Source organism: Dryas octopetala, chromosome 9 (genome assembly GCF_963921425.1).
Source record: "Dryas octopetala chromosome 9, drDryOcto1.1, whole genome shotgun sequence".
Taxonomy (NCBI): Eukaryota; Viridiplantae; Streptophyta; class Magnoliopsida; order Rosales; family Rosaceae; genus Dryas; species Dryas octopetala.
In genome coordinates, this window is record NC_141374.1 from 14,472,234 (window position 1) to 14,488,702 (window position 16,469).

The following is a 16,469-nucleotide window of genomic DNA, read 5'->3' on the forward strand; positions in this document are numbered from 1 at the left end:
CTTTCTGCCTAATGGGTCAGACAATTGGGTTCTTTCTGATAAGATTTTCTTTTACTAAACAATAAATTTCTTAATATTTGAAAAAGAAGTAAATTGCAAAATGACAGCCTCGTAATGATTTCACCTTGTTGACCCAGATAGGCCACAAATGGAATGTGATTTGTACAACACTTAGAGCAGGGGTCAGGGCACGTGAGGCACTGTGCTGGCAATGCATGGTAGGCTGGTAATTAATTAAGTCACTGCGTATTTAATTTGGTCTTTATTGCTTGACCTGTGGAATTTCCAAGTTAGGAAAATTATAAATGAAAAACTTGACTGTAAATTAAGCATGATTGCTGAAGTACATGTGTGCGTATTAATGGCCTCAAAGGCCCTGCTGAGATATGCCAGATTTATGATTTCAATAGATTTGAAAGGTTTTTGATTATGGGGTCATAATTAGAGAATCCACAAACCTTAGATGTACATTACCAAATACCAAGTACCAAGAAACCAAGTTGTAGGCTTACCATCATGTGCTTCACTAGGCTATCACAATTCTAATTATATCAACAATGATACAATCACATGCATGCATGGTACATCTTTGGAATAGGATGTGTTTGTTTTGTGAAATTTTTTATATTTATTTTTATTTGAGGAGAAAAATTTAATTTATAATTTTTATAATATTATGAAAAAATATAACTAAATTAATAGCAAATTCTTAACAATCTTAGGGAAAGCTTTCAAAAGCTAATGGAATTCAACAATAGTATTCAAATATTTGAAGTTGTTGGGAGCGAAAATGGGACTATGACAACAAAATTAACCTCTTAAAATAGTATGTCAAGGAGAGCGAGAATCAAACTCTCATAACTCTGCTAAGCTCCACACTGCTGTAAAACTAATGTACTTAACTATTAATATAATACAAGAATTTGACAGACTTTCAAACCTTAGGGTTGCATTAAATTAGACGAGTTCTTTTAATAGAAGTACAGAGGACGAAATAACAAGTTTATTTAATGTTTTTGGGTATCAACTTATTTAAATCTTCTTGCAGAGAAAAAGAAAAGACTTATTTAAATCCAAGAAATTGAAATAAAAAATGGACTCAATAAAAGGAATCTTCAGCAGAAATTAATCTCAAATTCAAGAAATCTAGCTATGTCCCCTGTACAAGGTGACATCCTAATGGCCAGCAGGTAATTTAGGTTTGTAACATTTTAAGTAAAAAAATAAAGAAGTCCACGCCAGTAAATATATATATAGGAATATTCTTTGTTATTATAGATGCATGTACCTTGGTTTTTTTTTTTTTTTCCTGGAATATATTTATCTTTTTTTTCAAGTTTAATTTAATTCTCTGGTGAGGACGAAGCTGAATCACAATATCTCAAAGATAAGGAAATCCATTTTCAGGATAATGTTGAAGCTTTTATAACCTATATATATTATAAACCCATATTGCATGCACGAATTCATAATGATCGAATATTGTAAAAGGATTATACGTACGTACACAAATTAAATGATGTTGAATAAATAAGCTTTGCAAAAGTAACAATTAGATTATATATATATATATATTAATTTGTGTATTTGGAAGTTTGGTGTGACAATGAATAAGGAGATCATAATAAAAATGATGATGTTGAATTAAGTTGATAAAATAAATTTTAGGTTATTAGCTAGGTGATAATTAAAACTAAAACTAAAGACTTCCACAGTTCCACGTCAATATTATATAATTTGGATTAAGATTTAAGACAGAGATTAGGGGTTTCAGTTATTGGCCCCCCAACACCGGCCAACACCCATGCACCTTGCATTTTGGATTTAATTTCCTCCTAATTACATGCATGCATATACAGGTGTCCTACATTTATGGTACACTGACCCACTTCTGGATACGTGGCACCATGCAAACTAGCTGAGAGATTGAATACAACTAATATACATAGACATGCATGGCTGTTCAAATTGACACGTATCAAGTTTTGAGAGCATGCAAAATTAGAGGCTAGCTACAAAACGAAGCCCTCTCTCTCTCTCTCTCTCTCTCTCTCTCTCTCTCTCTAATTAGCCAACTGCAGGCGTCTTCAGCATGAGTTAACCACCCACCTAAAAACTCGTAATATATACAATAGAAACAATGAACGAAGAGGAAATGGAAAAGATCCAAGATGATCGATCATGTGGTTGCTTGGGTAGGTGATAGATTAATTAGATTCTTTTTGTTTATATCAAATGCATGTAGCTTTAATTGATAGTTTGGTGAGAAATTAAGAAAGGGGTCAAACAATAGAGTGCTATGCTAGCTCCATCAAATTCTAAACAAGGAAATCAAATAGGAAATGATCGAACACTTTAAAGAAAGTCATATATATCAATTCCTACATTGGTATAAACTACAATGTTACACTGTTTTTAATAATTTTTTACAAAATTTTATTGAGAAGTGTAAATAGCAATCGATCTCCGGCTTCATTAAGATCTAATTTTTATTATAAATGTATATAAAAAGATCAAGAAAATTCTATAGAAGATTAAGCAATATAAATTTTCTTCACCTTTTAAGAAAAGAAGAGGGATATGCGTACTATTTTTTTAAAATTAGAATAGCACGATTTAAGCTTAATTTTAAAAGTCGGCAAAAAATCATAATTAAAGAATTTCTTTCGTTAATATAATTCTCTTTGAGAATTCAGGTCGTTTGGTATCCTATTTAAAAATTATTTTCTGTATTTAAAAACACAAGATTGTTTTTAAATTTTAAAAATGTGTTTAGTAGATTATTTTTAATGAGAATATGAAAAAAATTAAAAAACAATTCCTTTTCTAAAAATGATTAAATATCGTTTTTCTTTCGCACGTCTTCTCTGCCTCACCACCAGAGCAAAAACTCACACTACTAGCCATACACAGACAGAGAGAATGGGAGAGAGAGAGAGAGAGAGAGAGAGAGAGAGAGAGAGAGAGAGAGAGAGAGAGAGAGAGAGAGAGAGAGAGAGAGAGAGAGAGAGTTTCAGATTTCAGAAGAGTCTCAGATCCAGAGGCAAGCAAAACCAATTTTCTGTTTGGTTGCTGAGAAAGTCATAGACAACTTGCCAATTCCACGTACCCATGGTCGTTCTGCTTTGTTTTGGTTTACGAATAATGAGAATTTTTCATCACATGTGTGCTTAATTGAGTGGATAAGAGGAATTAGGAGTTTACTTGCTATTTCATACCAAACAGATATTTAAATTATAAAAATTGTTCCTCAAAATTTATATTTTCAAAATAAACGATAATTTTTTAAAATATTTTTTGAATTAGATACCAAACGGAGCCTTAGCTTTCTCAAAACAGATCGATATAATTGTCATCCTCAATTCCTCAACTATCTAATATATGACAAAAGTTACATACGTATCTAATAATGGTGCCTCCAACCTGACGAGGCATGGTCCGAAAAACCAGTGAGCTAGAATGGGGAAAAGGTCGAACATTAATCTGAAAAATGGTCAGGACTCAAACAAATTACAGATCACCAAAACTTTTTCTTGTCACTAATATAATTGTTATTGGACCCATAATTAGAAAGATAGATGGGAATTGGGAATCATATATCTCTGAAAAATGGACTGGGATATATTCGCCAAAAACATGTATAGTTTACGTTAATGTGACTGTTAATTATCAAATAAATGAGTCAATATCTAGGTGGGCGGATCCAATGTTCAGAAGGGTGGCCAATACTATTAATGTTGACTCAGATGCCACAAATGAATGGTGCTACGTGATGGCTGATGGGATATGCTGATCCAAGTGGGAATTATTTGGAAGAGACATTTGGCTCGACTCGATCGATTTACACGATTATAAGTTGGATGTGTTTGGGTGCCAATTTGATATGATATGACTTTGATTTGATATTGCATACTTTAGTGCTTGCACATTGTGGATTATAATAAGCTAGCTAGCTCATTGTTTTACGAGGCTCTAAGATTGAAGGAACTTTGTTTAGAATACATACATAATCCTATTGACTCCACTATATATAGTGAAAATAATGGTCATTTTTTAAAAGATGTATCATTATACAGTCAACTTCAAATGGCCATAAGTCCATTGTTCAGCTAACAAGTTGAAGTTGGAATCTTTCCAATAAGGGTATGAGTATCATGTGTAACAAATGGCCATAAGTCCATTGCCTTTTCGAACGGAGATAATGACTAATTGACTAGGTACGTAGACAGAGGCCCCAGTCATATATCCACCAGCATATATCGCAGTGAGTTTCTATAATTTGGTAGAGCATGCATGCATGCAACCAGTGAGATCTTCCTAATTTCCTTTGTAAATTTGCATGCACTGCATGCCAGATTGCCACGAGTAGATGATCATGATATGCATGAAACCATGAACATGATCGATGTTGCAATGTACAAAAAAGATGACCAATCTTGCACATCAAAACCACGTTAATTACCCTGTCTTTTCCCGTTGAAACGGGATTGTTTTCCATGTGATCATGAGCCTGTCTAAAACGAATTATCATGATTAATAAACACATATTTTGTTTGTATCCTTTTTTTCCCATCCCTTTTTATCTTTGCTTGAAGAGTCTAGAGCTCTACTTTCTTTCCAAACAACTCAATAATTTATGTATGTTTTTAACTAAATTGTTCGTTCACCACGTCACGTGCATGTCATAATCTCCGTTATCTTTTTGACACGTGGAATAAAGAAACCGAGGTTCACTAAAACAATTCCACGTCACAAAAAACTTTGGGCATGTTAAAATTACTTGACCCAGCATTTTTTCTCCCAACATTGTGATAAGAAATTGACCCGTAAATATGTGGCTCGCAAGAAATGGCCCTAACCCACAAAACAACCACTAATTTGCAGTTTTTAAAACACTATAAGTCTAGAACTGGCCACCAGCTTCTTGAAATTGTTTGCTTTGTTGCCTGCCTTTGATCATCTTCTTAAAAATCTCAGAACAATGAAAAGGGACATCCTGTCTGCTTGTGGATAGATTGGGCTCCAATGTTGGGCCATCAGTCTAGCTGGAAATCTAGTTCACCATACCTCTCATCTAAATTAAGAAGAATTCGAATTAAGACCTTGTACAAGAGAAATATCACATCGATCTATATGTCTTTTCAACTTTATCTACATATTATACTTGCATACAAATTAGACATGTAATGCAAAGGGCATCGTTCAAAAACCATTGCATAGAGACCCATTTAATTCTGCAAAATCCGTACTGATCGATAATAGCAATATAGCACCTAAAGATACAATGTCCGAGGAAAGCCTAACATAAAAAGGTACGATTTTGACATGCTATACATGTGATGGAGCCCATTGGGCATTGGGGGCCCAATTAAACATGGTATATGCACCCATCCAACGCTGAGTTGTCACTGCACAAGAGCATTTTGAGGCCCATAAACACATGCCCCCTTCAAGTTACTTGATTACTCCCAAGGAAAAACAAATCGGATGTGACCCATCATCACCCATGCATACCTACCAATATATATTGTCTACACTCTACACAATGCAAATTAATCCTTATAATAAAAGGAAGCTAATTAATGTGATAAACGTACCATAGGATTGGAGAATCTAATTATTAATTAATCTTCCTAGGCTATATATGTAATTACTATTTAACCAAATAAAAATTCATAGTGTTGGCGATTAGCCAACAAACATAAATAAAATAGCCTAAATTAAGGCATGTGATATTAGATGTTAATTTTTAATCCAATATTTATTTGAGGGGTAGATCAAGCAAAATTTCACATGATTTGTTAACATAGAGGAAACACATAAGACAACTAGTACATAATCAGTGAATTTGCATTTGGGTTGAATTTATTATTAAGAGTAAAACTTTATGTAATAGATGTATATATTTATTATTTTTATTTCTCTCATTACATGACCTAAAATGTGATGAAATAAATAAACACATAAAATATATGCATTCCTAATACGTAAGTTTTTCTCTACTATATAACGTGGTGTTATCTGTACAGATCCAATGTATCATCGGCTTGCAATAAAGCTTGGGGCCCAATATGAAAGGTAATTCGAAATTGGGCCAGTCACTTGAATCCCTAAATAGTAGTAGCCCATGTGCTGAACAAGGTGGCAGACAACAAGAAATATATTTGAAAATGAGATGGGAAACACACAGGTCTTTTGGTGTGCTTGAGACTTTGACCCGTTTGATACATTGCATTGGATTGGACTGTATTATACTTAATTGAATTATATTGATTTTTTTTTGTTGAAAAAAGTACATTGAATTAAGATTATTTTGTACAAAATCACGAGTCTAAAATATTAATTATAGCAAGTCATATTAAGAAGGTCTAATTAAAAATTTCATATAGTAAAATATAGTCTGTCATTGTAATTGAATACAATTTGTAAACGATCCCGAACTTTCAGGCTCCATTGATTTTGGTTGTTAGTCTTACATATATCTCTCATATTATATACGGCGTCATATGAATCACATATATATGAGTATTTATTGATTTTGTGACCTTTTTTCTTGTGGATGGTTTGCACTTAACTTGTGTAACACAAAAAGTAACTCATTTGGGCATTTGTGATTGAAATGCTTAGGCATTAATACAGCTAACTCATGGATCCTTGGACTTTATCAAACCTTTTCTCTTGTTTAATCATCCTTAGCGCTCAATTGAAGCTAACTCCACAATTTCCTCATTGATGGAATCAAGCAAGGCTTTATAGATTGTGGGTCCATTACCTATATGGTCTTGGGTCTCAGGCCCATTAGAAGAGTCAGTGAAGACAACTTATGGGGGATCTTAGTGTCTTCCTCAATCTCTGATTGCCACGTGTACGCTCCAACCTTAAACCCTAGGTCATCGTCACGGAAAATACATGCATGTGTCAACAGCCCCAACCCAAAACGTGGAACTGCAATACAGCATTCATCTAAAACGCTCCCATTATATTATATATAATTGCTTTCATATGTATTACATATGAAAGTACGTAGTAGAAAACGTTTTTACTTGCCCACATTTGATTCTGTGATAACTGATAACACAAACACAAGCGCAGAAGGTGTCAAGTAAATCACAACTGACCAATAGAAAGAAAAAGTGAGACAATTAATGTGAGCATAATTAAGTGAAACGTTCGAAGATTTGGTGTAAAAAAACATTCAAATTTACCTAATAGGTGTAGTGTGGTGTGATCTTTAACTTTGTACCCAATGAGAGAAAATGGGTCACGAGAGTTTCCTAGTTACCAAAAGCTAGAAAATCACAACTCAAGCACCCCAATACCCAAGTCTTGTCTTTGCATTCACCTTTTCCTCGTTACACTCATAAATTAATTAACCAGAGCTAGCTATATATATATATATATACGCTCCTCTTCCCAACTATATATAAATTCCCATCCATTAATTCCAACCACAACAAGCTATTGAACAATCTATCTCTCTGAAGATGGCCAAACCAGCAATGGCAACAGCAAGTTCAGTAGCAGCTGAGCTGAAAGACGAGCTAGACATAGTGATCCCAACCATCAGAAACCTTGACTTCTTGGAGATGTGGAGGCCTTTCTTCCAGCCCTACCACCTCATCATTGTCCAAGATGGCGACCCCACCAACGCCATCAACGTCCCCCATGGCTTCGACTACGAGCTCTACAATCGGAACCACGTCAACAAGCTCCTGGGTCCCAAGGCCACCTGCATTTCTTTTAAAGACTCTGCTTGTCGCTGCTTTGGTTTCTTGGTCTCCAAGAAGAAGTACGTCTTCACCATTGACGACGATTGCTTTGTAAGTCTTGCATGCTCTCCCAAGTCCCATCCCATGCATATATAATCTCAATAATGCTAGATTCATCAAATCTTCTTATTAAATAATTTATGTGTTAATATTCATGCATGTATCATAGATTATGAATGTATTAATATTCATGCATGTATCATAAATTATGTATTCACATTATTAATTATGTGTTGACATCTTTCTTTTTTCTTTTTTTCTATTTTTGAAACATTAATTAAAGGTGGCCAAGGATCCAAGTGGCAAAGAGATAAATGCATTGGAACAACACATCAGGAACCTGCTGACACCATCAACACCATTGTTCTTCAACACACTCTATGACCCATTTACAAAAGGGTCGGACTTTGTCCGTGGGTACCCATTTAGCCTAAGAGAAGGTGTGCCCACTGCCATTTCTCATGGGCTTTGGCTCAACATCCCTGACTACGATGCTCCAACTCAGCTGGTCAAGCCTCTTGAGCGCAACACCAGGTTACAATATTATTAACCTATTTAATAAAATTAATTAATTCCCATATATTTTGTAACAATAATTTCAAGCATTTAATTATTTTTTGGGTATGGCCCAAAGTAATTGAGGATTGAGTGTTTTTTAGTTTATGTAGGTATGTGGATGCTGTGATGACAATCCCCAAAGGCACCCTTTTTCCAATGTGTGGGATGAACCTGGCTTTTGACAGGGAGCTGATAGGCCCAGCCATGTATTTTGGGCTTATGGGTGATGGTCAACCCATTGGTAGATATGATGACATGTGGGCTGGTTGGTGTGCCAAGGTAATCTAATCCCCATGCGGGATGCGAGTGAGCGTTCGAGCACTCAATGCTCCATTCGAGCAAACACTCCCTCACATCCCGCAATGTTTCCACATTCAACATCTCGCATTAGAGAAAACCTCCTTATTTTATTCTGATATTCTTTTTCTTGTACTTGACAATATACTTATAATTAATTACTTCCATTATACCTGAAATTAATTTTGGTCAATTTGGACAATGATATGTTTTTCAGGTGATTTGTGACCATTTGGGTCTGGGGGTTAAGACAGGGCTGCCATACATATGGCATAGCAAGGCAAGCAACCCATTTGTGAATCTGAAGAAAGAGTACAAAGGCATATACTGGCAGGAAGATATGATTCCATTTTTCCAGTCAATCGTGCTCCCAAAAGAGTGCACAAGTGTCTCTGAATGCTACATTGAGCTTGCCAACAAGGTCAAGGAAAAGCTTGGCCCTCTTGATCCTTACTTTCACAAGCTTGGGGATGCCATGGTTACTTGGATTGAAGCTTGGAATGAGCTGAACCCACCAGCACAAACAGCGGCTGTGGCTCAACCAAATGGTGTTATGCAGTAGACAGTTAATTATAAATGGCCTTTTATGGTTGTGATCAGATATCATTTTCCTGTATCTTATTTTTAGTTGCTTTAGGTGTTTTGTGTTTTGCTATCACTATTTGCCTGCATGCTTTGCTTTTAATCAATATTTCTTATCAGAGAATTGTTATTTTACCTCTCTTCAAATGGTAGTGAACTTCATTGAAGAACAAATTAAGAAGTACTGGGCACTTGGTTTTCTATCTCAATCTTAACGACTGCTTTTTGACACAAGAGCAAGAAAAGTTTTCCTTTGGGAACATGAAATCGTTGAAATGTGACTAAGTCAGGGTCCTGGGAAAGACATCTCTAAATGATTATACTGTTACTAAATCCTGATTTTTTCTATTATTGAGTTATACTATATTTTCTTGATTAATGAAAGACAGAATTGCATGAACCAAAATCTAGAAATTAATTATTGACCATTTTTCAGTTTATATTTTTTAATTTTTATCTGGAAAACAGAAGAAAACAGAGTTGAGCATGTACCTTTCATTCTGTGTATGCGTTTCTTGATTTCTTGTGCACAGGCATCACAATGCATGTGAACCTTTAGCACAACTGTGATAACCTGAGGCTGCAACAGCATAACAAAATAATTGAACCCCACAAAAAATAAAGAAATAATTTACAAAAATGGTGAAGAAAAAAAAAACAATTCGGAAAATGAAAAGCTTGAGTTTCCATAGTGTACTGACCTCTTCTTTCTTTTCTTCTTCCTTGGGCTTCTCTTTCTCCTCAGGCTTCTTCTCCTCCTCAGCTGGTGGTTTTGGAATGAGAGACAGAAGCTCAACCTGTCTGTGACTCTTCCTCTGAACTCTCTTGTTGATGCAAAATTCCCGTAAGGTAGATGCAATAACTTAGAGGTGGTGACTTGGCTGATCAGAAGCCTTGCCGGATGATGACGTGGATGTTGATTGAGATCTTCCTGTAGACAAACACAAGATCAAAGGAGATGGACCGGTGTGGTACCAGCCAAACACGCTCCGATGATGAAGTCAGTGATGTGTGTTTGATGGTGTTTGAATGGAAGTGAGGAAGAACATGTGATGAACTTGGGAGAATGGGAAGAACAAGGCAAATGTTCTGGGTTTATTCTCAGCAAGTCCAAGTGTGTTTTTGGTAAGCCAAAGTTTGTGCAAGTGTTTGCTTTGTGATGGCTGGATGGATGGGATCCTGGCTTTGTGCATATAAGTTGGTTTATATAGACAAGGGAAGGTGTGGAGAGTAAGTTACCTGCATGTGATTGAGTGGCTGAGAGAGATCCACGCGTTCGGTCATAACTAGTAGCATGCACAGCTACTCACCTCCTTTGCATTCAATGCTGCATTGAATGCAAGGATGGAAGATCAGGTGGAATGCCCCAATAGTCATGGCTGTGAGCTGAAATGTCTTATCTGTCAGAGAGTCACGTCAGGTGCATGAGTATGGCGGTTCGTCCCAACGTGATCTTCTTTAGGATGGCGGTGGGAGGCCGAGCCGATCCGAACACATGTCCTCACGTGTAGACGTGAAACCCATGTGTGATCGGATCGGATTTAGACAAGTCGGCCAAGCCGATTAGGTAGGTAGTGCAGTGATCCTCTCAAGTGAAATCCGGCCGCAACTAGGTTCTGAGATGACGATCACCAAAGCCGAGCCGATCCGAACTGGGAATGGAATGGACTGAGTTGATGTGGTGATGTGGAGATCCACGTCTGATCGTGATCGGTCATTGGTCCGGGCCGAGCCGAGCCGAACCAATGGTTGAGATGATCAGGTGGTGACAAGATTGTCGAAGCATGTCTGATCGTGATCGGTCATTGGGCCGGGCCGAGCCGAACCAATGGTTGAGATGATCAGGGGGTGACAAGATTGTCAAAGCACGTCTGATCGTGATCGGTCATTGGTCCGGGCCGAGCCGAACCAATGGTTGAGATGATCAGGTGGTGACAAGATTGGTGACAAGATTGTCGAAGTAGGTCTGATCGTGATCGGTCATTGGGCCGGGCCGAGCCGAACCAATGGTTGAGATGATCAGGTGGTGACAAGATTGTCGAAGCACGTCTGATCGTGATCGGTCATTGGTCCGGGCCGAGCCGAACCAATGGTTGAGATGATCAGGTGGTGACAAGATTGTCGAAGCACGTCTGATCGTGATCGGTCATTGGGCCGGGCCGAGCCGAACCAATGGTTGAGATGATCAGGTGGTGACAAGATTGTCGAAGCACGTCTGATCGTGATCGGTCATTGGTCCGGGCCGAGCCGAACCAATGGTTGAGATGATCAGGTGGTGACAAGATTGTCGAAGCACGTCTAATCGTGATCGGTCATTGGTCTGGGCCGAGCCGAACCAATGGTTGAGATGTGACTGGAGAAAGATGATCTCCAGATCTGAGCCGAACTGATGGTGTCCGAAAAAGATAATCTCTCAAATTCCTGGTGGATCCCAATGTCGGTTCGGATCGGACATGGGTAACCCGGAGGTAAGAGCCGATCTCAGATGTACATGTTGTTGGCATTTGCTGAGCTAAGATGATGACACAGATGGCTGGGTCTAACCAAGTTGACTATTTGAAAAGTCAGAGCAAAAAATGGGACCTGGTGGGTCACGTGTTGGTTTGTGATTGGCCATTTAATCCATGTGGATTTATCCACAAACATCTCTCAAGCACCTTAATGGGATCAGCCTTCTCACCCTTTACAACCACCTTGTGAGTCTTGCAATCTGTGCTCACATCTTCAACCCCTGAAATTAAACAAAAACAACCCATTAACCCATTAAACCCAATAACAACAACAAACAAACAAACACACATCCACAGAGACATATTAACACAAACACAAAAAAACAGAGCAAATCTGAGCCCAACCTGGAAAGCCTTTGAGGCACCTCTTGACCTTTCTAGCACACCCTTCACAATGCATATAAACCTTGAGCACAACCTCTTGAGGCGGTGGTGGCGGAGGAGGAGTAGCATCAGCAGCAGCTGCTTGGTCTTTGTTGGCCTCTTTGCCATCTTTACCCTCCGCTTTCTTCTCCTCCTTCTTCTCTTCAGCTGGAGCTGGTTTCTCCTCCTCTTTCTACTTGTCCTTCTTCTCCTCTGGTTTCTTCACCTCCTCCTCTGCCTTTTTCTCCTCCATTTTCTTCTCCTCTGGCTTCTTTTCTTCCTAAACAAACACAACCAAACCCAGATATGAGAACCCCAATAATCAAAAGGATGCAGACCATGAAAACCAAGCATATAAAAACAAAAGATTGTTTAAGGATTGTAGGAGTAGGACCTCCCCCATTGGTGTCTAGTTTAATTGGTTTTGGTTTAATTTACTCTCTTGTGGTCTTGGACGGAGGAAATCAGCTTTCAGCTTTCAGCTTTCTCTGTATGACTGTATGTGTGCAATTGAGAGAATGAGAGAGAGAGAGAGTAATGGGCTTCTCTGTTTTTTTTTTTTGGTTGCTCTGTATAAAGTGAGTTTCTAGTTTTCTAGTTTGTGTAGCTCTATTTCATGAGAGAAACTCTTCTGGACCATCAGATCTGAGGCCACTCGGTTCTTCTAAATCATCATCGTCTATTTCTAAGCCCCCTGACGTGGCATTGTATATGGGCCACGTGCTACCCAGAACGGACCTGCTTCAGAAAATTGGCTTTGCATCTTTTGGGACCTTTTCGGAATTTTCTACAACTTGCGCTGCTCTGTTTTTTGCTATAAAAAAAATTCTTACCTATCACAAATTTTTGGTGTTTATCTTTCTAATCACATGATTAATGGAACTAATAAATTACAAAATCTGTGCTTCTTTTTCTTTTTTTCGTCAAGACAATCTGTGTTAATAAAGTTCACATAAAAATTAAGTGAGACCAGATATGAAAATCCAAGGTTTAGAATTTCAGTTTCATACTTTTGGTATTTCTCTTGTATTAAAATTACTAGTGCTAACGTTTTGTACTGCATTTATTTATTTATTTATTTTGTTTTCTTTTTCAATGATGGGATATACTTCCTTGGTTTAAGCTTTAAAAAGTTGGCTTTAAAATTATAAATCCATGGTTTGCTAGCTAAGACTTGGTTTACCTTGAACGGCTAGTATTAGATTTTTGGATGTACATGTTAATTGCTAGTGTTAATTTATTACTTTCTGCCTAATGGGCAGACAATTGGGTTCTTTCTGATAGATTTTCTTTTACTAAAAAATAAATTTCTTAATATTTGAAAAAAATAAGTAAACTGCAAAATTACAGCCTTGGAAATGATTTCCCCTTCTTGACCCACATAGGCGACAAATTGAATGTGATTTGTAGAACACTTTGAGCAGGGGGTCAGGGCACGTGAGGCACTGTGCTGGCAATGCACGGTAGGTTGGTAGAATTGGCTGCAAATGTTATCTTATCTATAGCCTATAGGCCAAAATTGCTATATTTTAAGAAATATGCTAAACACATTATATAGTAATTATGCTATGCAAATGTTTCTGTCGGAAATCTGTCTTCATTGTTTTGATAAATCAAAAGATTATCCAACCAATTCAGGCCTTGTCTTGAACGATTTTTAAATGTAGAAATGTTTCTTTAAACATGCATAGACTACAATCATTTCAGGATTGTGATAATTATATCTATCATTTTGTGGCAATTTTGAAAATGACAACATTTTACATGCCCAACTTGGCAGAATGAGATTATGCCAACCCCATGAATATCCAAATGCCTCCTAATCTGAGCACATCTCCCGGTCAGAGACAAGGGATGGATGTAGCTAGGCTAGGAACAATTTCTGTGACAATTAATGGAAAGTTGTCAACAACAGAAAATTAACTGAAAAATGCAGACCTGTTCACATTCCTTTCTAGAGAAGCAATAAACTATTCCAGATTCATTGTCTGAATAAGAGTCTCGAATAGTCGAATGAATTCTGCAATTTCATCAACAACCACCTTGCCAACTGAAGACTTTTCTCGTACCTACAGCATAAGGAATTATGGCCGCAGCTTTTAAAATTCAAACATATAAACAAACCATATAAAAGAGATTTGGCCGGTTGACTGCTGACAAACTTTACACATCTTGCAATGTGGAGCATCTCCATTAGATCACTTTGGACTTTCTGGGTAGCAGTTGCCTAAAATATAGACAACAAAACCTTCAACTCACCCGAAAAATTGAAATTAGAAGCAATAAAATGGATACTTCATTCTTTTCAGTTTCTTTATAATAAAGAAATGGAGGTGATATTGCAAGAAGTCCACACTGACACTACATTACAATGCACATTACAGCACAGATCCTCCGAATCTACAACCTGAAAACAGGGACTAAACTTAAATTATAACACAGCTGCTCTCCAATCTGATAAAATATGAGAAAAAGAAGTGACCCTAATTCTGATGAAACCAAGGCCCAAAAGGACCAGAATCCGACTTTGTCCCAAAACCCCTCCACCCCTAACCCTTTATAGTCTTCAAAAATCCTTTTTTCCTTTCTGACCAGATCACCAAAAACACAGCCATCGCCATACAACCCCAAATACTTTGACCTTCTTGCTGCCCCCTAGCACCTTATGCTTTCCAGTTTTCACAAAGCAAAGAAAAACTCCCTGGAATAAAAACACGTTCTAATGATGGAACAAAGAATATGGAATATATAATAACCCCAGACAGAACCTGCTCTCAAATAAAGTGAATATCAACCTCTACATGCTTGGTTCTCTCATAAAGAACAGTATCTGAAGTATAATGGCAGATTTGTTATCATAAAATAATATATACGAGTCTCTCACTATAACTCCCAACCCATCAAGGATGGAATGAAGCAATAAAATCTCATAAGTATCCTGAATCACTGAATCATAGTACAATACTCAGCCTCAGACAATCTAGAGACTTCACCTTTCTTCTTACTCTTCCATGAAATAACATGATTCCCATTAAAGGTACAGAACCCATACGTAGATCACCTATTTATACATGGACCAACATAGTCTGTATCGGTGAAACAAGATACCGTAAGATGTGATGGGCAACATTAAAATGGAATGTAAGGGGTGCATGCATGAACTGACTAACAATACACATAAAAATAATCATGGGTCTAGCGTTGGTCAGATATATGAGTCTACCTACAAGACGCATGCTGGTGGATAAGGTCATAGATCACCTGACTCAGTGGACAACTTGAAATTCAAATCGATAAGCAAAGATGTTGGTCGCATACCAGCATCCTAGATCAACTTTCAAGGTGACAAAGATATTCCATGACGTGTGCGTACCAAGTGAACGCTTCCCCTCAACCAAGAAGAATAAAACTAAAAGGAATATCTCTAAATGTTTAGGCAGATATACTCAAAGAGAAGCTAAAAATTTGATTCTATTTCAAAGCAACTCTTATTATGTTCCAACCAACTGTCTATAAGAGAGCCACAATCGCACACCTTCAAAGAGTAACCACCTTCTAGTTCACATAAAATAGTTAGTGAAGTACCATCCACCAACAACATAGTTAGTCCATTGTGTAAGAGTGCAACAACTAACCGCCATCTTGTTCATATAAAACATCTCTAATCATATTCTTTTAAAAAAGGAATACATCTCAGATCATACACTCACTAAATCACTTCATACTCAGAGTAGTTAATCTGAATCAGCAGTACTCACACCTTTCTGTGTAACAACTTTATAAGAAAATATGGTAGTTAATTTAAATTTGTGGGAATTATGTTTATAAACCGGGACGTTTTTGTGTATTCAAGTTATGGAAATAACAGGAGTGCTAGAAGCTTTTCTGGAAGTTTGATAGTGCCTCCTTTAAACAAGATAAGAATTAAAGATAGATAAAGGACATACAGTCAAAGCAATCACAGGAACATTGGAAACTGAGTCTTGAGGATACCAAGACTTTGGTAATCTGGTAGAAAATCATGACCCCACTGGCTTCAGCAATGTGCCTCCTGTCAAATAACCTTTAGAATTAGACACTAGAGAAGTATGAAACTCAGTAAACAATTTCATTAAAACTAGCTTCAACAGGACAAGTCCAAGAAATGCAATTGAAAAGAACCAGATGAAGCCAAAATGCAATTTGAAATCAAAATGGTAAAACCCAAAAAATATTTAATTCGCTCGGTGTGGGGCAGCGCAGAGAATCCCAGCAAAACCCAACTTCCACATTCTCTTCATCTATAAGCTATAGCCCAACAAAGAGAAAGGTGCTTAGCAATCCGATGGAGTCAAGCCTCTGGTTTTACTTTCAGCAGTGGAGAAAGGAATTGATCGACAAGTAAATTTGT

At 37.2% G+C, this 16,469-nt stretch overlaps 1 protein-coding gene and 1 pseudogene across 2 annotated transcripts; one reads left to right on the top strand and one right to left on the bottom strand.

Annotated features, from left to right (window-relative positions):
• Nucleotides 1-7,484: 7,484 nt before the first annotated feature.
• LOC147274522 (UDP-arabinopyranose mutase 1-like) lies at nucleotides 7,485-9,555 on the top strand. Its single transcript, XM_086228641.1, has 4 exons — nucleotides 7,485-7,820; nucleotides 8,053-8,303; nucleotides 8,438-8,606; nucleotides 8,842-9,555. Exons 1-4 carry the CDS (start codon nucleotides 7,485-7,487, stop codon nucleotides 9,184-9,186), a joined length of 1,101 nt encoding a protein of 366 aa, XP_086084767.1. The 3' UTR covers nucleotides 9,187-9,555.
• LOC147274523 (heavy metal-associated isoprenylated plant protein 7-like) lies at nucleotides 9,493-12,482 on the bottom strand (annotated as a pseudogene). The gene is made up of 6 exons (XR_015119709.1): nucleotides 12,474-12,482; nucleotides 12,062-12,359; nucleotides 11,851-11,937; nucleotides 9,908-10,026; nucleotides 9,699-9,786; nucleotides 9,493-9,500 (listed from the first exon to the last, which is right to left on the bottom strand). The product of XR_015119709.1 is annotated as a heavy metal-associated isoprenylated plant protein 7-like (transcript).
• Between the last annotated feature and the right edge of the window lie 3,987 nt (nucleotides 12,483-16,469).